The sequence below is a fragment of the Anomalospiza imberbis genome, chromosome 12, assembly GCF_031753505.1.
Source record: "Anomalospiza imberbis isolate Cuckoo-Finch-1a 21T00152 chromosome 12, ASM3175350v1, whole genome shotgun sequence".
NCBI lineage: Eukaryota > Metazoa > Chordata > Aves > Passeriformes > Viduidae > Anomalospiza > Anomalospiza imberbis.
Genome location: NC_089692.1, coordinates 6,152,008 through 6,176,394, shown reverse-complemented (window position 1 = coordinate 6,176,394; position 24,387 = coordinate 6,152,008). Strand labels below are relative to the sequence as shown.

Sequence of the window (24,387 nt, the reverse complement as noted above, 5' to 3'; positions counted from 1 at the left end):
GTGTATACCCCACTGTTCAAATCTGTGGCAAAATATTCTACAGAGAGCTACTTAATAAATATCAACTTGCTCCAATAGTCTTTGAGAAATACCTCAACAGATAGCAATCAATCGAGGGCTGAGTTGGGAAAAAAATTCAAAAGGACATCAAAGAGGTTCTCATTCCCAGTCTATTGCTCTATTTAAGGGTCCTATAATTCGGTGAGGTTGTGTGCTAAATAATTTGTAAGCCTTCAGAACATCCAGGTTATTGTTTGTGGACAGATGGTGCATCACATTTTATTGCTTATTCCTTCTGTGGTTTCTCATATGCAGGACTGATGTGCACTCTGAAGTCTTTGTTTCCTTGCTAAAATCTCTAATCTAAAACAGGCAATCAAGCACACAGACAGTGCTTCAGAAAGCATAATCATACTTTTAAAGGGGGAAAAAAACATTTCAGCTGCAGTTAGGAAGCAGATGTGTTCCCTGAAAATGTAAAAGGTTATCAGAAGTATTAAAATAGGGAAATAGACACGGAATTCGGGAGCGCCGGGGAGAGCATGTATTTTCTCCCTGTACTGCAGGGTAGGTGTGCCTTTTCCTAGGCTACCTGCTTTGTATCTGGCTCTCTGCGGAGCTGGTGTAGCAAAAGCCTTCGGAGACCGGCTTTTGCATCCACCTTTCCCCTGAGATTGGCAGTCTTTGTCTTTTACAGGCAAGGAGCAGCCGTGTTGTGATCCTGGAACTGCTGCTGCCCCGAAGAGTTAAATCATGTTGATATACAGGAAGGAAATGGAATAGACTAACTCTACTCTTTTCTTCCTACGGATTTTTCTTTTTATTCTGAAGATAGAATTACTGTTTGTAAGCATCTGAAAGTCATTAGTGGCTCTGCAGTCTGTCAGGTGCCGAGGCAAAAAACTGCTGAAACTGAACGGGTTCCTGTGCGGAGTGCTGGGAATTTGTCATGTGCTGATGAGCAGTTATAATAATATATGAGCAAATCACAAGCATTCTGCAAATTAATCAAATTTTTTTTCCCCTTCTCCCTTGTCTCTGGGAGAGTGGCTTTGCCGGCAGACGTAGGTGAAGCAGTTTTACTCACAGATGGTAGCTCTGGCATCAGATGGAATTTATATAACAGTAATTCTGATTTCCTGCCAAAGTAGCACTGAAAACACCAGGGAGATTGTACAAGACAAGTCATGTGGTTTTGCTGAGGTTGTTGTGGGAAGTTTAAGGGGGGAAATCTCAAATTTTCCTCTTTGCATTTATTGTTTTAGCCTGAAGGGCCAGAAATCGTACACCATTCTGCCATCGGCGAAATCCAACACATCTTTTTTTATGAATTGCGCTGAAAGAGTGCTTCCCAGCTGTTGGAACTGCTGGCGGGGAGGGAGCCACATGACTCCTCATCCTTTCCCTTTCCATACAAGGATTAAAGAGGGGAGGGTTCAAAAGGTTGCTGCACTACATGTTGGAGTGAGGCAGGGTCTCCCTTCCCAGGAAGCGATGCCATGTTCACTTAGGTTATACTCCCTCTGGCATAACAAAACACAGGGGGGTGTTCAGGGCTTCGGGAAACACACTGCCAATGGGTCTCCCTCCTCATTAAAATGGGAGGGTTTTGAATGAGGTTAGTTGGGTAGATTAAGGCTATTAGTTGTGCCTCTGATGCCATTTCCAGTTTGATCAGTGGAAAACAGAGACATGGGGGTTTTTTTTACCCGTTTTTTACCCGTTAAGGTAAGTGCTTGGTGCACTTGTTATTTGGCTTTTGCGCAGATGAAACATGCACTGATCTGATGGCAGATCCTATCCTGACTCAGAGCAGCACGGATTTGTTCAAGCCATGGGCTGGCAGCAAGGATGAGAGAGCAGAATAAGGCCCGGTGGCTTCTGAATTGGAACACGTTTTTAAAAACAAAAGCAGTCTTCCCTGGAAAAAATATGACGGTGTTTTTATAATAGCCACATATTGAGTAATGCATGGAGCATCGCAGGACTGCTGTGACACTAAAAGAAAAAAATAGAGGCAAGCAGAATGGGAGAACTTTCAGGGGCTGTTTTTAATAAAGAGGTGAATTCTTTCTGCAGTAGGAAAAATGATAAAAAGATGGCGTATCAGCTACATTATGCAACAAAGTAATGCTGCTGTGTTTTTATAATGTAAGGCACTGCCCATTTGTTTTGGTTTACGTGACTGCAGTGAAATAAGTGGATTAGACTGAAACTTTAGCATGCTTCATTGCAGCTGGTTGCAGACATCTGTCATTCCTCAGCCATACATTCTGGATCATGCCAAGAAGAAAAAGCAAAGTCTGACACCTTTCATTTTAGAGAGCCTTTTATAGAAAAGAAAAGGAGAAGGGGAGAAAGCATTTCCTTTGTGACTTGATAAAAAAGACACTTTTTTTCTGTGACAACACCAACAGCACTTTCCAGAGGGAGAGGTCCTGCAAAGTTAATGCTCTATTTACTCTTTGCAGCCCTTTAATTTTTACTGTTTGATCTCCTGGTTTGTTGAATGGGCTATAATAAGAATATGTTGGTTTATTTTTTTACGGAAACATTAGCTATATGTACACCTCCATCAGAAATGTGCCTGGTGAAAGGTGGGTTGCTGTGAGTTCCCACTCAGGCTGTGCTCATGGTAATTCTGTGCTGTGATGGCACATAATGCAGAAGCATTGCCAATAATGAGTGGTTCTGAGAACTCCACTCACCAAATCCCATAAACAGATAATAGTGATGTTTTAGCAGAATGATTAGTGGGGTTGTGAGCTACTCCTGGATAATTTGAAATATTAGCTATTAGTGAGCTAGATATTTATTTACTTAATGTGTTTTGTTCTTCTTTAGTCTCTCTACTAACACGGCGCTGGAGTTAAAGAATCGTGAGGTATATGACAAGTGATAATGTGACAAAATACCTTCTAAATTACCCCAGTTATGTGAAAAAGCAACAACAAAAATGAAAGGAGAACATGGTTAGTCTATGTGACATCATACATGCAGAAAACAGATATTCTAGCTTAGGGTCTCACTTCAGCAAATGTTATAGCATGTGGATAATTCCATCCCTTCCCATTCAGGTGATTTATGGACTGTGGAATTGGTGGGGAGGCCGGGTATCCTTACAGGGCTGTGCACAGAGGGGGCGGGTCTTTGCATGGCTCAGGCTGTGTGACTGTCCAGTTTGACACCAGCTGAGGATGTGATACATCCAAATGTTGGCAGAAAAGATTTAGAAAGCTGAGTATAGGATTTTTAAAATTCCATTCTGCCAAATAAAATAAATAAACACAAGACAGTTGCCCAGAGTGAAAGAGAAAATTCTATTGCATTTATGAAATGCTAGGCAGAATAAAGGATATTTGGTAGCATAATCACTAACAAGGTCTTTCCTATTAGCTTCTGAATTGAATGTCCTCTTTACTAAAATCCCAGTGCCACCAGTATAGCATTTATTCTGGGAAATCATAGGTACATTAAATTCAAATACAGCTTCATTCAAGAAGTGGTAAATGCTCCCTGAAATAATAAATATTTACTGAGACAATTAAAAAATATGACAGAACATTATCGAGAAAACTTGTGAATGACCTAGTAGGAAAACTGAGATATTTTTCTCAAGGGGGTTAGAATGGGAATATAATGTTATTGAAGTGATTAAAACAAGTAAAGGAGTGAATAGACACAGCAATTAATTGAAATATGTAAGTAAAGGCAAAGGTGGGACTCTGAGCATGTAATTTTGATGATCAGAAGAACTTGGGGTTAGTTAATATTAAAGAAAAGTCTGCCACTTACCTTCAAAATGTTATAGTCTCCCCAAAGCATGAGAGAAAGGGAAGGCTGTGAGGACTGTACCCTGCTCACTCTCTGGGCTCGGGTACCTCTCCCCTCGTCTGGAGGGACCCAGGCTGCAGAGATGAAGGGACACATCAGGGTTTGGGAGAACAGGGTTTGGTACCAGACGGGAGGAAATGTCTGGAAATGAAAGCTTGGCCAAAAAAACAAGCTGTTGTGAGTTAAGGATTATGAAAAGGATTATGATTTCTGTAGCCATTGCCATTGTGACTTTAGTCAGAGTTTGCTTGCTCTTTACAACAGGTATCTAGTGCCCTTGATAAGAACTCTGTCCTCTACTTATGTGTATAAACCAAAGTAAATAAATATGTAAAATTAAATGTAATTAAATTTCCCAAAGCATGGGACAATGATAGTCTGGCATTTCAAGCTCAATCAATGACAGCATTCCCACTAACCTCGTTTGGAGCCTGCTGAGGCTCTGGGCTCGTAACTCATGTTTGTCATGTCAGAACCTGAACTGATGCCATTGTGCACAGGGCACCATGTGTGCACCCACCAGCCGTGGCCTGAGACACATAGATCCTGAGAAAGCACTGTCTTCTTTCTGCCTTTATCTCAGAATTTTAGCTTTACAAGGTTCCCATAAAGTTTAATATTTGTTTAGGAAGACCTTTTCAGCTATTCTGCTGAGGCTATTCCTTTCTTGCAAGAGGAGATCCATTTCCCTTCTAAATCAAAAGTTCCTGTGTGAATAACTTGTTCTGAAAAAGAAACAAATTCTGTGCTGAGTGGCTGGAGCTCAGTAATTCTGTTGTTTTACCAACTCTGCAAGAGTTGGGAAATGTTTGTTTTCCCAGAACTTACAAGTCTCTGTTACACCATCAGTGATTTCACTGGCCATTTCCTAATTCCCTTGTATTTAGTGCACTACAGATGGCTAACAAGTTCCTCAGTCTACCTCCAAATAATTATATTTCTCATGTTCCACATACCAAAGGCAAAAAATGTTAAATGAGTGACATTTTCCATAGTTTAGTGAGTGACTCATTCAATAAGGTAAAACCATATTGATGAAGGACAACAGCAGAATTTATCAGGAGTGCCCAGGTGACTGTTAACCTCTGTGTCAGAACAACCTGCACTTGGCTGTTTTACATAGCAGGGCTGATTTGTTGGTGGTTTTTACTTCTTTTGCTTTTAAAGCAAACTTCAGTGTGTGATAATTAGTGACTGTAGCCTTTTGAGACAGGAATTGAATAATTACTATAAGAACAGTTTTTATTTTAGGGGGAATGTGTGAAATTAACATAATATTTTAATAATATCTGTTAAAGGCAAAGTGGAGCACCAACTTTTGCTTTTCTGTGTCATCATTAAATATTTTAGTGCACTCATCAGCAATCTGAAATACTAATTTGGAAACACCAAGCACTGTGTAAGGCACTAACTTAAGAATAGACTCCACCTTTGATAACATTTCAGAAAAGCCATGTAGATATCTGTGGGTTTAATTCAATCCAATGAATGAAGCTTTTTTGTTAAAGTAAAAATCTTTGTTAAAATTAGTTACAGATTAGGTCTTTTTATTTTCCAGCTCTTCTGCAACCAGTGATAGTTCAGTGAATTGCCACCCTGCTGTTGCAGGTGCCCATACACAGAGTGTCCCTCTCTGCAGGACACCAGGACTGCAGTGTCACGTGGTGGCTTTGGGGTGGGTGCTGACCTCGGCACATTTTTCTTTTTTCCAGACATCCTTGCATTTATTTAGGATCAGGCTGGTAGCCGTATTTTGTCATGTGCTGAGTCTTCACCCCAAAGTTATCCTCCCCTAATTAAAATCTTTCCAGTAACTCACAGCAAGAGAAAGGCTCTTCCAGGTGGCAGTGTGTGTGTTCTCACCTGAGCTGCTCCAAAGGGCTCAGGATTAGTGAGGAGGGATTTAAGTAACAAGACTGGTGCCATGAGCAATTCATCTGATGACCTAAGGACTCTGCAGGACCGAGCCTGGTAATGAAGGAATTCAGCTGAATGGAGGGTGATCAGGGGGTTGCCCTTGCTTTAGGAGTCCCAATGGAAGCATGTAACCCAAAGCCTTAGCCTTGGTAGCTGGAAATGTTGCCTGAAAATTTTAGGGCCTTCCTAAAATCCAGATGCCTCTGCATTTTTTAAAAATGTTGTTCCAGAGAAAATCACAAAAATGCCTCAGATAAGGCTTTTTGGTTTTATGACTTTTCTTGGTCAACATGAAATATAGTTTTTAAAATTTAATTTTTTTTTTTTTTTTTGCTATCCAAATAGCAGAATATTGAAATTTTCCCAGAAGATCATCTTGGTTGGTCTTGGACCTGTGTGTAAATAAACATATACTTTTCAATTGTTTTATAAAAACTTCTATTACAGATACTAACCTGATTGGGTGTATTTTAATCTGTCTGGTATTTGGGGAGTTCCATAAAATGCATATTTTGAGACCAATAAAATGGAATGGCTCAATCAGAGCCATTATTGTCTATTGGACAAATATATTTATTCAGCATTTTCCCATCCATACTGTTATGCTCCAGATCCGAATGGCTGTTTTAGAGCCATTCTGCTCTCCTGGGTAATGCATGCAGTACTTGGGATGTTTGCTGTGGATAGGAAATGTATTTATAAAAATTTATATGTTAAAAAAAGGAAATTGCACTAGCCAAAATTTAAATGAAAATAGTTTTCCCTTTGCAAATGCCTGTTATTATGCTCTAATATACTTTCAAATGGCAGTATTCACCAAGATGCCTGGGACCTGGAGGCTGTGGTCTGAGAGAGACATGAGCTCAGCCCAGCAGTCACTGCCAGAGAACTGGAGATGCTCAAAAAGCCTCTCTCCAAGCACAGAAAGCACCCAGCCATCGTTGCCTGCTGTTACTTCTGAGGCAGCACACACTTCATGTGCTTAGAGATGATTGTTCCTCAAATACAACCTTGTGTGGGGGAAAAAGGACTCAAAGCAGCTCTGGGGAGCACCTGGGGCTTCAGCAGGCTTACTGAAGGTGTGAGTGCAGGCTTTGCTGGGCAGCAGATGTGTGATTACATGGACCATTCCACCAGCAACGTTGTGGGACCAAGCATCCCGGTGCAGCAGGCAGTGCCCAACCATCCTGAGCCACTGCAGCCGGTCCTGCTCCAGTGCCCGGGGCTGGCCCCTGTGGCATTGCTACAGTGGCCAGCAAGTCGAGCCCAGATCTTCAGTGTCCTACATCCCAACTAAAGAGATTTGTTTCCGAGAAATTCAAGCCTTTGAGGCTTTTTCCTATATCTCTTTGCGAGGGAATAATTTGTTTTAAAGAGGTAATTGCTGTTATTTTTGATTTTCACCAAAAGGATTTTCTTAAACCAGGCAAAGAAATCTGAAATGAGTTTGCCGTATTGCATCTCAGTAAGTGCTATAGCCATTGGCCATCTTAGGAAAAACATTCTGTCAGATAATCATGGCCATTTTTGCATTTTAAGGGAACAAATGTCATATCTAAGAAACACATTTTATTCAGAGCTTAATTATAATTTATAGTACATTGCACAGCATTTGTTTTCTGTTCATCATGTTATTGCTCTTCTGTCTTTCCCCTAAATTTATGCATTAAATCGTGTGTGTGTGTGGCTGTATGCGTGTATCTGTGTATATATGTACACATATGCAATATAATACAAAGTGGTGTAGTGGGGACAACAGACGGCTTGTGTGTGATGTATTATTGGCATTTTTCTTTCAAATTACCATTTTCTTGCTGCTTTGGGAGAAAGCCATGATTTTGCTGTGATTAGTACACTTTTAACAATCTGGAATAAATTCCTGATCTTATTCATGTGACTAGTTCAATGCCCATTTTTACGTTTTAGTGCAAACCCCTACATATGTGCCTGTAATACCACAAAAATAAGATGTTTCTTTGTGGAAATTTTATAGAATTTGGATGCCGATCAAATATTTTTAGAAGTGGAGAATTAATGCAGCTTGACCATGTAAATGATTTTTTTAATGAAAAAGACTTTAGTATTCATCACTCTTTCTCTCTCTCGTTTGTGTATTCCTTTGTGCTAATCTTAAATAATGGATCCATATCAAAGTTAATAAATTAGTAACTATTAGCAGTGTTTGGATTACAGTAAGTAACCCAGTGCCACTTCATTGACATTGACTTTTTATGTGTTCCAATAATACATTTTGAGTTGAAAAGATTAGACAAAGCAAAATACGGTTTGGCATGTATTTGAATCTTTAACAGCTCTTGGGCAATGGCTTTATTTAAATCCAAGGCCCTCACTTGAGGTAAACTTTCATTTAAGTGGCCCTAAACCCCAGACTGAGATCCATGTCTTTCTCAAAACCTGCAGTTTCTGACTGTTCAGCTGATGCACCATGTTGGGCTGCATCAGTCATGCCATGTTATGAAACCTAACGCGATGTGACTGATGCAGCTTGACATGAAGTGTCACAAAGCAACATATCACATCACAAACTTGAAAGAAAAGAAAACAAACTTTACTTTTTTTTCCCCTCAAAGCCTAAATTAATGAAGCAGCATATATTTTTTAAAAGGTGGACTAGTTTCAAACGCTGAGGGATTTTTCTTAATATGGGCCTGCAGAAAACTTCTCCATCCTGAACAGAAGGTACCTCTTATCCATGCTCCTTGTGCTCCCTAAAATTCAGTCAAAAGTAGGGAAGATGATGAGCTTGGGTCACCTCAGCACTGCCACCCCTCCTGGGTCTGATCCTGGGAGGTTTAGATCGCTTTTAGAAGAGAGTCTCCAGCAGGTGCTGGAAGTGATCACCCCTGCTGGGGAAATCCATACATGCTAAAAGTGTTCTTTGAGTCCAGCCATCACTGTCGTCATTTTAGCTAATTTTGATTATTATTTTCTGTTCTTCCACTTCCTCAGACTGTCAGCTTCCATCCAGAGGATTGCAAAGTCTCTCCACATGCTCATAGCCTTCATAGAACATAGCTCCACGAGAATTATTTCAGCTGCAAACAATATATTGTCCTCTATTCTGATTTTTGATCAGAGAAAGATGCACACCATAGTTTGCCCCCCTAGTCCACCCACTTTCATATTAATTCTTTTTACTACAATTGCAATGGATATCACATCATCTCCTTAACTATCAAGAAGATTCCTTTCTTATTTTCTTTTTTTTTTCTTTTTTTTTTTTTCTGAAGGGCTTTCATATAATTTTATTGGGAGATATATAGTGGGTAAAATACATATGAATATGCTTGCTAAGAAAGGACCTACCAACCACTGCTAGATAAAGCATTATAAATTTATTGCCAACTTATCTGGGAAGGGTTATTTTAAGAGCTTGCTGTCCACAACAAGTTTTGGAGCTAAAATTAATGAATGGGGATACCTAAAAGAAATGGGAATTTTCCTTCACCCCTTAGTTACAAGCAAATTGCAGATATTGTTATCTTTGCAAGCAAGAATAATCTCTACTTTTTGTACTACTTCTGCTGTAAACAACGTACTGCTTGCTTTCCTATGACCCTCACTCTGTATACATATTTATATATTATTCATATTGGATTAAAAATGAATGTGCTCTTTACCACAGTTGTACTGCATAGTGACAATACAAATTAACTTATTGTGTACTTACTTTTCACAAGGCAGTGATGTGAAATTTTGATGGCCTGAAAAAGTAAGTCGTGGGAGAAGCAATGCAGAACTGAATCCTTGTAGGTGCACTTTATATTGTCTGATTTATTAAAGTGCCTTGAATTAATAAATGACATTCTCTGCATGGAATTTTGAACACGGGTTTGAACTTGGTTCAGTGGTGGGCAAAAAGAGTTTGCTTTTAGTCTGGTGCATATGAGGTGGTTAGCTCCAGCCATGCTTTCTGCATTCCTTGCTTAGAATTTGTTCTTTGCAGGAAAGAGGATGGCTGTTTATTAAGAGCTGCTTGTGGGTAAAGCATTAAGAGCTGGTTGGTGAGATCATAGCATCACAGAGTGGCTTGGGTGGGAAGAGACACTAAAAATCATCTCATTCTAACCCTGCTGCTGTGGGCAGGGACACCTTCCACTATCCCAGGTTGCTCCAAGCCTTGTCCAACCTGGCCTGGAACACTTGGAGGGATGGTGCAGCCACAGCTTCTCTGGGCAACCTGTGCTAGGGCCTCACTACCCTCACAGGGAAGAATTTTTTCCTAATATCCAACCTAAGCCCACTATCTGTCAGTTTGAAGCCGTGTCCTGTCTCTCTAGGCCCTTGTAAATAGTCCCTGTCCATCTTTCTTGTCAGCCCATTAAGGTACTGAAAGGCCACAATTAGGTGACCCTTGAGCCTCCTCTTGTCCAGGCTGAACCATCCCAATTCTCTCAGGTTTTCCTTACAGGAAAGGTTCTCCATCCCTGATATCCTCTTGGTGCCTCCTCAGGACTCTCTCCAACAGTTCCATGTCCCTCCTATGCTGGAGGCATAAATATGCATGTTGGAGACTTTGGGGGGTGATCACATTTCTGGCTGTCTTCAGCCTATGAAAACAAAGGGTGAAGGGGAGCTGTCCATCCTTGAGGAAGGAAACAAGGCTGCATTCCTGGGGCAAGGGCTCAGGACACCAAATATCTTTCCCCTGGGTAGCAAGCAGCGTGGTTTGGGGGACTCAGCCTTCAGGTGGTGGTGCTGATATTACAGTAAAAAAGGCAAGTTGTTTGAGCAGCCCTGGGAACTAATGCTGGTTCAAGTGAGTTCACTCTGCTACAGAGATGCTCATGCTCCTGTGCCAGCAGCTGCCATACTCCCATCTCTGCTGGGAGGACCATGGCAGCATTTCCACTCCAGTACAGGTATAGCATCAGACCAGTTCACAACAGGTGTCTATTTGTTTAGCTGGTAAATTCCCACCTAAAACCAAGGGGAGAGGGTCCAGCTCCTTCCCCATTGCAGGAAGCATAATTCTCCTCCTCTGCTGCCCCAGCATCTCTTTTATGCCTGCTAAGTAGTACCACAGCAGCAAGGGAAAATGTGCTCTTCAAATGTGGAGATAGGGTATTGTTTTTCACTTATCCTGGCTTTATGTAGATGGTCTGGCACATTTATTTATTCATTTATTTGAGCAAATTAAAGCAAGCTAAGCACATTTGACCTCAGATGGTCCTGGTTTAAGTTAATTTGAGAGACAAAGCTCATAAAGTTCCAGTAAAACACATCAACAACTTCCCAGCATAGGTTGAAATGTGATTGTTGAAACATAACCTCCAAAACCAGATACAGCATGGAAGTCACAATAATCTGAAAAATACAGAAGAGTATATTGATAAGCCCTACTGAGAAGTGATATCTTTCATTCATGCCTTTGTTACACGGTCGATTGCTGTTTTATCCACAAGGAGTGCATCTATCAGATTTTGTGCATTAACATTCCTTTTCTAATCTGGCTTGGACATTTTATTTTAAAGCTGATGATAACCTTGGGCCCTGGTCCAGCAAACACTTACATGCTTGAGTATCTTTACTCACAGGAGTAATCTCACTGGAGTAAATGTTTGCAGGTTTGAGGCCTTGGCTATCTCAATCCATTATTTCTTTCCATTAAAAAGTAATCTGTGCGATTGAAATAAAGCATACAATTCTTTACCCAGAAACCCACCCAAAGACAAAGTGTGTTTATTAGACTAAGGGTCTGCACATTGTCATCCTTGAATTGCACTTCAATAAAAAAGATAATTAACAAATGTAAAAGAAGACAGTTTCGTACACGCTGTATTTACAAGAGCTTGCTTTGGATCTTAGGCTGAAGGATTTACAGCTGGGGCTGAGGAGGGAGATGGATTAGCTGCACTGCTCTGGAAATCCTAAGCAGGGAATTTTCAAAATGCCTTTTATTAAGGAAGGGTGCAGATTTCTTGTTCTCTCAGAGGCCACTGAGTGATGCCCCCTCGCTCCGTGGCCTCTGAGAGAGGGGCTCCAGAGTGTCCCGTTTGTCCAGGCTGTGCAATGTCCACGGGCTAAAGCAAAAACTAACCGGGCTCTCGTCTGTCACGCAGGTCACCGGCCTTTCCAGTGCAGATACTGCCCCTACAGTGCCTCTCAGAAGGGAAACCTGAAGACCCACATGCTCTGTGTCCATCGCATGCCTTTCGACAACAGCCAGTACCCCGACCGCAGATTCAAGCGCTCCAGAGTCGACTCCGAAGCTGCTGGGAATTTGGAGGAGCCGGCGGCTGCCAAGGCTGGGAGCTCAGCAGAGTTGGCCGAGGAGGGCACCAAGGCCCAGGAGTGATGCCCAGCGGGTCCACCCTGCTCTGCTGTAGCCTTTTACCCCGGCTTTGGACACGTGGTTGGTGCTGGCTTAATAGACCCCTTCCGAGGAAAGGGATGGCATGCAGTTCCCAGAAGGGTCCAGAATGCTGAAAACATTCAAATATATGTATATGTACATGTACCCACACATGTACATATATATATATATATATGTATTTACAGACACAGAGATATCCAGTCATACCCACATTGAATATATATCTACATACACACACCTACACAAAATACACACATTCCATATGTGTGTGTGTGTGTAAATATATATATTACACATGCAAAATAAATTTTCAGCCCTTGAAAATGGCTGCTAAACAGTTACCTGGCAACTAGTACTTCCAAACAATGTAGGTGAGATAATAAAGTGATTAAAAAAATGTTAGGAGGTCATTAGTTATTAAAAAAACAAGGCAATTTCAAACTTAAAAGTGGTCTTTGTCCAAAAATAATGCTCTTAACAGAAAAACGATACCCTCTAAACGATTTAGTGTTGCCTTGAAGATTGAGGGGCTGTGTTTTCATTGTTGAAAACACCTTTATAATATGACACCAGCTGCTGTCATTTGCCTAGCATAGTAATGAGATGTCTTGGTAGACTGCCATGGTGCCAGTCTGACTGGAGCTGTCATTGCAGAGAAAATCAATTCAAGTGGTGTTGCAACTGCAGTGTAGGAGAAACCTTAGACGGCCCATAAGCTGGGGTCAGTACTGACCTATTTTGAAAAGTATTGTGAGATTACATTTTCTTTTTTTTTTTTTTTAATATACAGCCAAATGAATCAATGGTTAGAAAAAAAAATCTGCAGCCCAATGTGTGATTGCAGATTTGAAATGTAATTCCATTTTTTTGTTATCATCTTGCAGTATTGAGGGAAATGCTTTTATTCTTTTTTTTTTTTTCCTTGTTGAAGAAGTTGCTATAAATGTAGAAGTACAATATATAGAAATATTGTTTAGTGAAACTAGTCAGCCTTATCAATAGAAGGTACTGGTGAGAAACAGAATTTTATTACATAGGAGGTTGGTAATTTTCTTCTTCTGTTCTTTACTTGTCTTATTGGATTTTTCCAAACTTCCTTTCAGTTACTTTTTTTTTTTTTTGTCCTTACACCTGAATGAAGGATTCCCTGGTCGTGGTTAATTTTCATGTATTAGTTTTTGTAAGTGTTACAGACACAGTGCAGAAGTTTCTTCTGGAGCAAGCCCTTATAAAGTAGCTTGACCTAAAATATGAATCCAAGCTTTCTGCTCTTTGTCTCTAATGAAAAAAAAAAGTGTTTTAGATGATATTTCTTTGGTTTTGTAAAACAAATGTGTTCTATATTTTTGCAGACTTTAGCTTTTTTACTGATTGGATGCTCCAAATTTAGTAAGGTCTTTGCCACATAGGAAGCTTTTGAGAGACTATAACAAACCACATAAAAAAAGTAAGAAAAATAACTAAAGGTTTATTCTGAAATTCTCTGAATGGCATAAAATTTTATCCTTCTAATGTACTTCCTTTGATAGAAGCAAAATTGGTGCTGTTTATCGTGATGGTAGAGAAGTATTAACTTCTTCTAAAGCAAAATCATCCAGACTTTAAAAAAAAAAGAAAAAAAAGAAAAAAGTAAAAAAAAGTCAATATTTCTTTGCAGGCTGGGAGCACAGAGTAAAACCCCAGGGCCTTAAAACTTCAGCTCTGCCTAAAGCAGTTTACAAAAAATACTAAACTGCAATCAATGTAAATAAAATTCTTAGCGCTACCCTGAGACTGGAAAAAAAATCTCAGGCTAATAAGGAATACGGTTTGCATATGCTGTCGGAAAGGATGTCATCCAACTGAAGTTTCAGTTTAAATGAGGTCACTGTGTAACTTGGACCCATCTGGCACAGAGCAAGCTGCTTTTCTTGTTTTTCTAGTATAGTTCTCACTGCCTTACTTAAATCGAGTTGATAAACTTAATGCAACTGTTTCTATGATCCTAGATAAAGGATTGAAATGTTATTGAACCTTTCTGACTGTAGTAAGCTTTAGGATTTTAACTGCACTACTGTGTTTGGTGACTGTGTCAGTCGCTTGCTTTGTGTGTTTGCGCCGCCTTCGGTATCTTAGCAAAAAAAAAAAAGAAAAAAAAAAAGAGAGAGAAAAAAAACAAAACCACCCCCCACATTCCATTTCTTGCACTTTTTGAGCTCTTTCAGTATTCTTTTGTGTCTTCTGAGCATTTTCAGATACGACAGGCAATAATTCTGTTTGTGACACTGGAAACATCTCCCGCTCCTTGTGATGTGTGTGTTGATTCCATTTGGTCGGGTGCTACTGTCCCTATCCTCCCCTCTGACATAGCCCTTTTTTCCAGAACATTTGTAACTTGTAATACAAACAAGTGACAGCAGCAGTGATGCATTGTCAGTTTCTGAATATCATCATGCTTCTCATATCTAAACATGTCAAGTTTTTTCTCTGTAACTTCTGTAGTCTGTGATACTGGTCATAATACTGTCTACATTCCTACACAAAGAAAAATTTCTATCTTGGAGGAAATCTGAGATCAATAGAGTAGAGGATTTTGTTGCTATGCTTGTAACAATTAGAAAACTTTGTATTTAAAGTTTATTCTTGGTCATTATTTATTATTATAATACATCAGTTGACAGAACTTTATTCTGGTATAGAAGTATTAAAAGTTGTTTTTTCAGCAATGACTGTTTTCTTTCTGCTGTTAGAATAAAAATGTCTTTGAAGCAGTACAGTTTTATCCAGTGTTTTACGCAATAAAACCTCTACCTCTGAAAAAAAAAGTTTTCCTACTTGCTTATGTTTATTAGGAGCAGTTAAAACATTATTTTCTTCAGCTTTGTCAGATTTAAAAAGAAAAAAAAAATAATGCCAGTAAATTCACAGTTGTTAGGCAGTTACTGGAGTGTAATATGCTGGGTGTGTGTGCTCAGTCCACTTATTAATCTGAACAAATCTATATACAGTATATACAGATATATATTATATATATTGTGCTTAATTAAAAGACTGTGGAAATCTGTTTTAGCATGTAGTAATAATTGTTTTATATACTACTACTTATGTACTATAGAAGAAGTCTTGGGGTCTATCAAGCTTTGATTTGAAAGTGTTTGAAGTGTGTATCATACACTATGATGTATAAAGTCATGTTTTCACATTAAAAAAGATTGTTTGTATAGATCATATATTTGGTTTTAGAAAATTGTGAGGTTTATTGTTATGGTGCATGTTAAGAAAGCTGCTCACACTTCAAAGAATGTACAAGAGTGCTCCCATTCTCCTGGGTGAATCTTTATTCTTTCCCTTTAAAGTTTTATCTGCACATTTGAAAGCAAATAAATTAAAGGATTTTTCACTTAGAAAAGTAAGGACGATTAACATCAAAAAAAAGATGCACCAAATCTGAGAAACTACAGCAAGTATGGGGAGAAGAGAGTAATGTGGCCTTGCTCCAAAAAAAAACTGAGAAAGTAAACATATTTCGAAAACAGAAATTTTAATACTAAATTAAGCTAACCATACCCACAATAATAAAGTTATATTCTAGCTTGCATTCTCCAGAAGGAAAAGGTACAAAAATTGTCAGAAGGGTTAACAATTAAAGCATAGAAACATAGAAATTCAGTTTTTCAGTGTCTGAAACTCACAGTGAGGAGGTACTGTTACTGGTGAATTTGTGGAAAGTCTCTGCAGCCAGGGGAGTCACGGAGCTGGTGCCAAATTCCCTGATCTGTGGGCAAATGCCACTGATCTCTTCATCCACAGAGAATAAAATCTGCACTGCAATGCATCAAATTTTAATCAAAATCCAAGAAGTTAATGAAAATTTTTTTGGTGTCACATCCTCTCTTGGGGGGAGCTACACTTCCTAGGCACAAAATGGTAGCACATAAAAATGTGTCTTGAGGAGGATGAGCTCCAGGCTCAGAGCTGAACTCTGCCTCACAACAGGATCATTGTCCTTTCAGGTAATTGCTGTGCCCTGGATCCAGGGAAAAAGAACTGTCTGGGGAGAGAGTGGTGGGAGGTGTCTCCCAAAGATTTTCCTGCCTTCTGGTTTCAGTAGACAGTAAAGGAAAATATGAAAACCTGATTAGGGAGCAATGGCTATCTCATTGCACCTCCATGGACATGCTTACAGTCTCCTTTATGGTCCTGGGTTTCTGCTGGGAGCTGTGCATTACACTGTACATACAATCCTCTAGGAAATCTAAAAATGACCACCAGTGTCCAAGTACCACGTGTGGGGTTGAATCACCTGCGAAGGCAGGTGGGAAGAAGGTCTGAAAGAGGAAGGGGCTGTCTCACTGAAGTCTGTGGGGTTTTGTTTCCCACAGCTGGTGGACAGCCTTCCTCACACAGATCCTGGGTGTCCTGAGTCTTCCCACCTAACATCAGAAGGTTGCTTCCAGCTTTAAGATAACATTTCTTGCTGAAACTTTTATAAGTACTTTAAGCCCTCTGCCTATTGTAATTTGGGAATTGAATATTTCCCCTCTCTGTTTAACATCTGTATTGTAACAGTATATTATAAAAACCTCACCTTGTGTATTGTAAGCATGCTCCCAGTGAAATTATTCATAACTATTGTGATTTCCATTTCTGGATATCACTGCTGGGCATGATCCACCACTGTATGTTTCCATCGGGAAGCCCAGGGAGGGGAAGGAGGGAGAGCTGTGGTGTAATGTCATATTAGAAATGTCACCCAGCTGAGTGTTCCTAGGGGCTATGAGAAGTTCTGTGGCTCCTCACCTGTTGGTGTTGTTCAGGGTATTGTTTGGGGGTTTTTTGTTGTGGTATTTATTTTTTTTAACCAAAGGTTCTCAGTGAATAGGGAAATTACAGGAAAAGAGGAAGAAGAAAATTTAAATGATCCCAGAGTGAACTGTTTTGCTGTTAATACAGAAATACAGAGCAAGACACATTTAATGGGCTCTATTTTTTATTATACTATGCTGAATAATTAAGTTTGAGGCTAAGTGTCACATAGATTTATCTTTTAATTAAAAAAGCATGGTTCACGCGTATTTGAGTGGTAGTCCAAATAAATGCAATATAGAAATTTATGTTTGTTTATCTAGGTGTTAATTACCTAGAGATTGTTCTGGATTACTTCTTTTTATAAAGTGTCATAGGCTCATGTCACAAGTAATAAAGCTTAACAGTGGAACCTTATCAATTTGCTAACTATAACGCTAGTGTGACCTGGAGGAAAGGAAAGGAAAAAAAAAAAAACAACTTTGGAAAATGTTCTCTGCGTGCACCACATTCAACACATAAAAACCACGCAGTGAACAAAGCAATCATTTTAAAAACGTTCTCATAAGTAAAAGTACAAATATATCTTTGGTGTTTTACAGCCCTTCATATATGTAATTATTTATATAACACACTGTTATTTATGCCCGTGTACTACATGTTGTGCAGAGACAGACATGGTAAGCAACAAAATGTCCTTTACCTGGTGGGCAAGCTATTCATTTAATGTACAAAGTAACACTTACAAAGACTGAACACCATATTTAAAGCAAGATGTAGCAGATGTAATTTTCTTAATATTTTAAGGGTTTTCACAGCATTGCTTGCAACCAAGAGGACTGGGAAGGCAAACTGAAGGCTAAAGATAAGAGATCATGAATTTCAGTGGCACAAACAGAGGGAAAAATTGTGCACAGATGTAAATTGTTGATCACATTCTTTGTCAGTCTGTTTTTTTCTTTGTTTATGCCTAGAATTTATAATACTGATCCATGAAGCCACGTGGAAGGATGCTGAGTGCAGGCAGAGAAGCCAAACATGATGCACTCAGAAGGGGTTCTTCACTGCTGGTGTAAATCAAATGCCATCCACTGTATCACCCCAGGGGGACATCTGCTCCCAGGATTTGGAAAACTGAGAATTTTTTTTTTATCATAGGTGCTTCTCTTTAAGGTCAATTATTTATGCTTTCCCTAGAATTTTAATGATTTAAAACAATACCAGCCCTGCCTTGTGCGACAGATGCACCTGAGAATGTTCATTTACTGATATTGCAAAGAAATCAGTGAAATCACTAGTCAGTAAATCTTACTTGCTTCTCACAACATGAAGAAGGCTGGAAACAAGAGTTTCTTCTATTTATTATCCATCAATTATTTGTTCAGACACCTCAAGCTTTGCCTCATGCACAGACAGGAGTAGCAGGTAAGTTACATCTCAATAGATGAGGTTGAAGGAAAATTTGATCTTTAAAAAAAGGGCTGAACATGGGATTACGAATGAAAACTGAAATGTTTTAAATTTGAATGGACTGAAATTGATAATCATGTTTCTGTATATGTAATGACTTCATGTGTATATACACAAACATATACACTCATTAGTTTTTCTTTTAAAGGGAGCCTTGTTTAACCCCTTAACTCCAAAATAAGTGTCTGAAGTGTCTGATTTTCCACACAATAGAAAAGCCTAGTAGTGGATATGCAGCATTTCTGAACATCAGTGAATTACTGAGGAGCCTCTAAATATGGACCAAGGGGTTAAAAATCTGAGCCACGGGATGTTATGAATCCCTTAAACTCCTGAAATTTTAGCTGTGTAAAGTTTAAATATTTTGATGGTGAATCAAGTGTTTTCTTAGTGAAGTTAGAGGTAAAAAACACCTTCTCTTTGAAAGAGAGAATTTGTGGAGAGAACTAGTTCTTCAGTTGTGTGATATATTGCAACATGGAATATCTGATTTCTTTTTAGGTTGTGCCACTGTATTCGTTATTATTTTTAAGATTTTATTCTTGTAGGATGGTTTTCTCACTTGTTTTCTGTTTGAAAGAAGCTGATGCACAAATGAGTGTAACACAAGTGGAGTAATAAAGAAAAATGGAGCTATTAATCCCAACAGAGAAAAGCTCTTTAGTGTAAGGTCTCTCACAGAATACCTGTGACTGTGGTACATCCTTCTGTAGGGAACCACTGCTTTTGTTTTGTGCTTGTCCTGGCTGTGCTGCTGGTTTTATGCCAATGCCCAGTGCCATGGGAGCAGCATTCAGTGAGGAGCTGTTCCTGGGGAAGGCAATTCACATTTTTCCATAAAGGAGTGTCCGTGAAAAGTGTGGGTATCTCCAAAGCTTCTGGTCTTCAATCAGTGTTTGCATTGCTGTTCTGAAGCAAGGTGTTTTTTCCCTGTGAAGCATGTGTTCCTACCTGTACAGCAATTGCCATCTGGGTGTCTCCTCTCAAGCTGTACTGGTGGTTCAGGCATCACCAAACTCAGCTTGCCTGTACACTAAGGAAGAGGTTCATTTTTAATTAGTTTTGAAATTAGCAAGTCTTAAAGACTTGTTAATTTTTTCCTAAGCCATTGATCCAACGTATTCTTCCAGTGAGCTAAAGCCTCCAAATACTATTGATTTACAGGAGAAACACCTTGATCAACACCTATGTGTTGATTCTTTAACACCTACTCCTTCCTGAGTGTTATGCCAAAACATTTCTGATGTTCAGAAGGAGCAGAACCATAACCTGCGTGTCTTCTTGGTGGTCAGTGGCATTTGCTTTGGAGGAAACACTGTCACCTTCCCATAGCCTCATGGCCATGGTCAGTGCACTGCAAGGAGTTCAGCAATCTCCACCTGAGGAAGAGTCAGTTGAGCAACCTCATACATTTGCAATTAAATCATAAATGCTTAAACTGATGCAAAAATTTTTGACTGATCCTGTCAATATTTCTGTTTGATAGAAGTGGGAGGAAAAGTTGGAGAGGCAGCCCCATGCTTTGGGTTCCTGTTGGATGGGAGGACACCTAAAGGTGTGCCTTGCCCTGGTGCAACTCTCATGGCTTGATGATCTGCAAGGTCTTTTGCAACCTAATTGATTCTGTGATCCTGTGATTCTGTGATTTTTTGCTTGGGTAGGTGATCTGCTGTCCATGCTGGCTAGTGCCAGCCAGCACTGTCACACAGCCTGTGGCACTCCAGATGTGATAGCAATCACCCAGACACAGTCTGTGTAAGGAAACATGAGGCTGTTCACTTAACCCAAACTGGAGAACTGTATCTCCACAGAACACCCAGCCCTCATTTCTTCCATTTCAGACCACTGCTAATCTCCAGCTAACATAAAAAGCACTAGGGCTGGGGGGCAGTGATTCTCAGTCCAGTGAGAATGGAAAAGTGAGATAATGTGGGACAGCATTTGACTCAGAGATGAAAATCAGTCCTCATTAAATCTTTATTTACAGTTCACACTGAAAATAGTTTTACTCCAATGCTTCAGAAACTTTTATTTCAAATAGCTACTGCACTAAATGAGAGATAACAGAGTAAATGCTACATGTATGCATATGCTTTGGTTCTGAATGCTGACCATGTCCTCATGTCCAGACTCTCTCAGGTAGGAATCAGCCAGCTTTCGGCTGCAGCCAAGGAGCACATACACATTTTTCATTTTATAAAAAAGAATGAAAATTAGAATACAACACATATTGTTCTAACTCTACTAATTTGTCCTGTTTTGTTTAATAATTTCATCCAAAACACAAAGGGTGGAAATATGAAATGAAGAACTGACGAACCACTCGAGTGCCAAAGACTCAGCACTGCTTTCAGAGAAGGCTTCAGGTCAAAGGAGAGAAGTCTTCTTGGGTAAACGGCAAACTGCCAGGAATGGGGAGAGGGACTCAGGATGGGGCTTCTGCAGGTGAAGGGAAGGTTGAGCTGGCTCAGGTGGGACTGCCTGTGTGTCCCTGCATGTCCCCTGCCCTGGCAGGAGTGCTGCTGAACCGTGGCACAATAACCCAGGCACAGTTCTGAGCATCCAGCTCCTGCCTTGTGCCCCAGAGAGAGCCTGAGCCTCCAACAGCAGAGCCAGCCCCATTCCTGCAGGGCAGGTCCTGTACTCAGCTGTGTCCCAGGAGGGGGGCAGAAGGGCAGGAGAAGGGAAAGGCAGAAAGAAGAGAAAGGGAGCCATCAAGATCATCATTGCCTCTCTACCTGTAGTGATGCAATCCCTAATTTTCACAAATGAGGAAAAACAGCCTCAGCATCTGTCTAAGTATTTGAATTTACCACCATGTTTCTTCTGTGCGATAAAAAAAATAGGCAAAATATCCAACAAATCCAACCTACAGTAAATTTAAATATTGAATTGTAATGTTTGCTTGGTTGCGATTTCTTAGTAGCAACCAACGTGTTAATCACTAGTATATAATTAGATGTCATTTTGGAGCAATTCAAAATCAAACAAAATCTCAACATGCTCTGAGGATGTTGTGAAAGTTTACATTACAATTAATTTATGATTACCCAAATGTGCATCCAGTGATCTTAAGTCTTCCTTCATATATTAAAAAGAAAAAAGACAGCTTCTGTTTCCCCACACCTTAATTTCAGAAGGCCCTCAGAAATAAGGCTTTCCTTTCAATAAATGTATTATTTAAATTCTGTTTAAATAGCTGAACACGAGATGAAGAAATGAGATTAATTTGATAAACTAGCCCCTGTGTATGTGTATCCTTGGACCTATTACTCTTATTTTCCTTGGTGCTTTGTTTTTGGTGGGTTTTTTTGTTTGGTTTGGGTGTGTTTTTTTGGGGGGTTTTTTTTGGTGGTTGTTGCTGTTTCCATAAACATTTGTTTTTTTCTTTGCTGTCTTTTCAACAGATAGAAAACTAAGGTGAACTGTTATTATTACATTTCACACCAACTCACTAGAGCCATGAGTTAATTTCAGCAGGTTTTCCTGAAGGTGAAAAGAAGTGCACAGCCTTTTGTCCCAACAGTGAGCCAGTGCCATGAACTGCTGAGTGTTCCCAGACCTGTCAAAAATCAAAGGAACAAGGACGGCTACCGAGTCACGGGAAATACTGGATACAGCCAATATGCTGAATTATGGTTGTGCAATAAATGTACAAGCTGTTGTACCAGGACACAGCTACAGTAATCACAGTAAGTAAAGTTTTAGAAGCACTTATGCTCCCATGCTTGGTTGGAAACAGTGGTCGTGTACATAAAAAGGTTAACAAATGGCTACACTTCACTCCTCTGCATCTAAACCAGAGAAAACCTTGCTGCTTCTGCTACAACAAGCTACCAGCTGATGTCTGGTCTTGCTTTTCATCTATGTATTCTATACATCCAAACACAGAACAGGGAGGAGGACTATTTTGGGTGTGAAGTGAGCAAGTTGTTTTATGTTTTAATTGCCCATAATGAGCATGGCAAATGCTGAAAGATGCAAGGAAGAGTCTTGTCCAATAATACAGTTCTTTATTACCTTTGGATCCCATCTTCCTAACTATTTTGAGGATGTTGTTAGCAGAGGAAGGCATATTTTTATTTAACATCTTTATTAATGAGCTAAAGAAAGAAAGAAATAAACACACTAATTGCATTTGCAAATGACAGTACATTAGTAGCTATTGCAAACATCACCGAAGACAGAAATAACAGAGGAAAATATGGGCAGGAATAAAAAAAATTTAACCTGGAGAAACACAAATGCAGGTCTGAAAGCAAAATTACTCCACGTTTATGCAAGCAATAGTAGAAAGAAATGCAGAAGCAGTAAAAGTGAGGGGGCTGGGGCAGGCAAGAGCACACAGCTGAGCTCCCTGGGGGCGCAGGTGGGAGCCCTTGGGCAGGGGCTGGGAAGAGTGTGGGAGTTTTGAGGGACATCAACAGGCACCTCAGTGTCCCTCACTAGCAGAGAGCATGGGTAATTATATTTTTGCAGTTTTAAAAAGGGAAAGCATGAACCCCTTGTCTTGAGTTTAGAAGTCTGCAAAGGGCAGCATTTAAGCTGTGTGTTCTCAGAACGCTGTGCTGGGGGCAGCTCCCCATGCTGCCCAGGTGTGGGCAGTGACCCAGCCCCAGCGATAAAAGGGTGATAAAAGCTGAGCAGAGCCTGGTTGCTGGCAGAGGTGTGGGCAGGCTGTCCTGCTGGTATGAAGGGGATAAAGTGGCTGCTCCTAGGTGTGGAACCTCCAGAGGTGTCACTGCTGCAGTGAGTACCTTGCTGGCAACACTGGTAAGTGCCTAAACACTAAAATTAAGAGTGAAGTGAGCTATGTGTAGATGGTCTGAAAGACTCCAGGAGCAACAAGATAAAACTGAGTAAAAGCAAACTTCCCAAATGCAGCTCTTCCAAGCTCTTTAATAAGCTCCCTGGAGAGCTGGTAGATGTGCAATCACTCCAGTGACTTAAAATTAGACTGGATACCAGAGGGAGTAGCATGCTTGTGCCTGAAGGAAGAGGGGCAGAACCCCTTGGTACTGGGGGGCTCTGGCTCCCTCCTGGAGGTGGCTGCTGCTGCCTGGTGTGGGATGTGCTGCAGGGCTGGGGTGCTCCTCGCTCACCTGCCTGTCTGGTTTGTGGAACACGGCTTCACTGGCCTAGTTGTACAGCTGCTGGTTATTGCTGCTTAATTTCACAGAAGTTACAAATTGTAGTTAGTTAAGAGGCAGCTAATGAGTTATATCACGGGAAGCAACCACAGATACCTATATACCAGTACCTATATACCAGTGTTGTGTGCCATCCTTACCATGTTAATGATTTAAAAAGAAACTGGGCCTCAGCCCCAGCTCCCTGGAGCATGAATAACCTGGTACAGCTCCTTTCCCTGAAATACTTCCAGACACCCTCAAATCTCAGCCTTCTCTGTTTAATTCGTGGTGTAGCGGTGCTGTCTGAAGTTCTAGCAGCTGTGAGAGGGAGCAGGCTCACTGTCTTGAAGTACTCCCTTCCACCTCAAGCTGGGGACAGCGTGTGCTGCTGGGACAGGCCATGATGGAGCCACACATCAGCTCTGAAGCACTTGGTGAAGGTGACGAGGCGGTGCCCACTGATGGCACTGCGTAGGGGTGACAATAACAAGGCCCGTGACCCTCAATGGCACTGTGTGGGGATGACAATAACAAGGCCCGTGCCCACTGATGGCACTGTGTGGGGATGACAATAACAAGGCCCGTGACCCTCAATGGCACTGTGTAGGGGTGACAATAACAAGGCCCGTGACCCTCAATGGCACTGGGTAGGGGTGACAATAACAAGGCCCGTGACCCTCAATGGCACTGTGTGGGGATGACAATAACAAGGCCCGTGACCCTCAATGGCACTGTGTGGGGATGACAATAACAAGGCCCGTGCCCACTGATGGCACTGCGTAGGGGTGACAATAACGCTTCCCTGCTGACGCCAGTCACCACGGTGACTTTTGCTACAGCGTTACTTGTGCAGTGGCAATTGAATTGAAACTGCCACATCAGTTTGCATTAGGCCACTTAGCAGCTGATGTG

General features: G+C 40.6%; 1 protein-coding gene and 1 long non-coding RNA gene across 18 annotated transcripts in view; both read left to right on the top strand.

Moving 5' to 3' along the window:
• ZNF536 (zinc finger protein 536) overlaps window positions 1–14,248 on the top strand; it is a 346,433-nt gene extending 332,185 nt beyond the window's left edge. For all 17 annotated transcript variants that reach the window (XM_068202565.1, XM_068202560.1, XM_068202562.1 and 14 more), the window contains one exon: window positions 11,835–14,248. In XM_068202565.1, the coding sequence (XP_068058666.1) occupies window positions 11,835–12,070 (236 nt within the window). In that variant the 3' untranslated portion in view covers window positions 12,071–14,248. The remainder of the gene's footprint in view (window positions 1–11,834) is intronic.
• LOC137481099 (uncharacterized) overlaps window positions 1–24,387 on the top strand; it is a 340,016-nt gene that overhangs the window by 281,524 nt on the left and 34,105 nt on the right. The gene's annotated exons all lie outside the window — the stretch shown is intronic.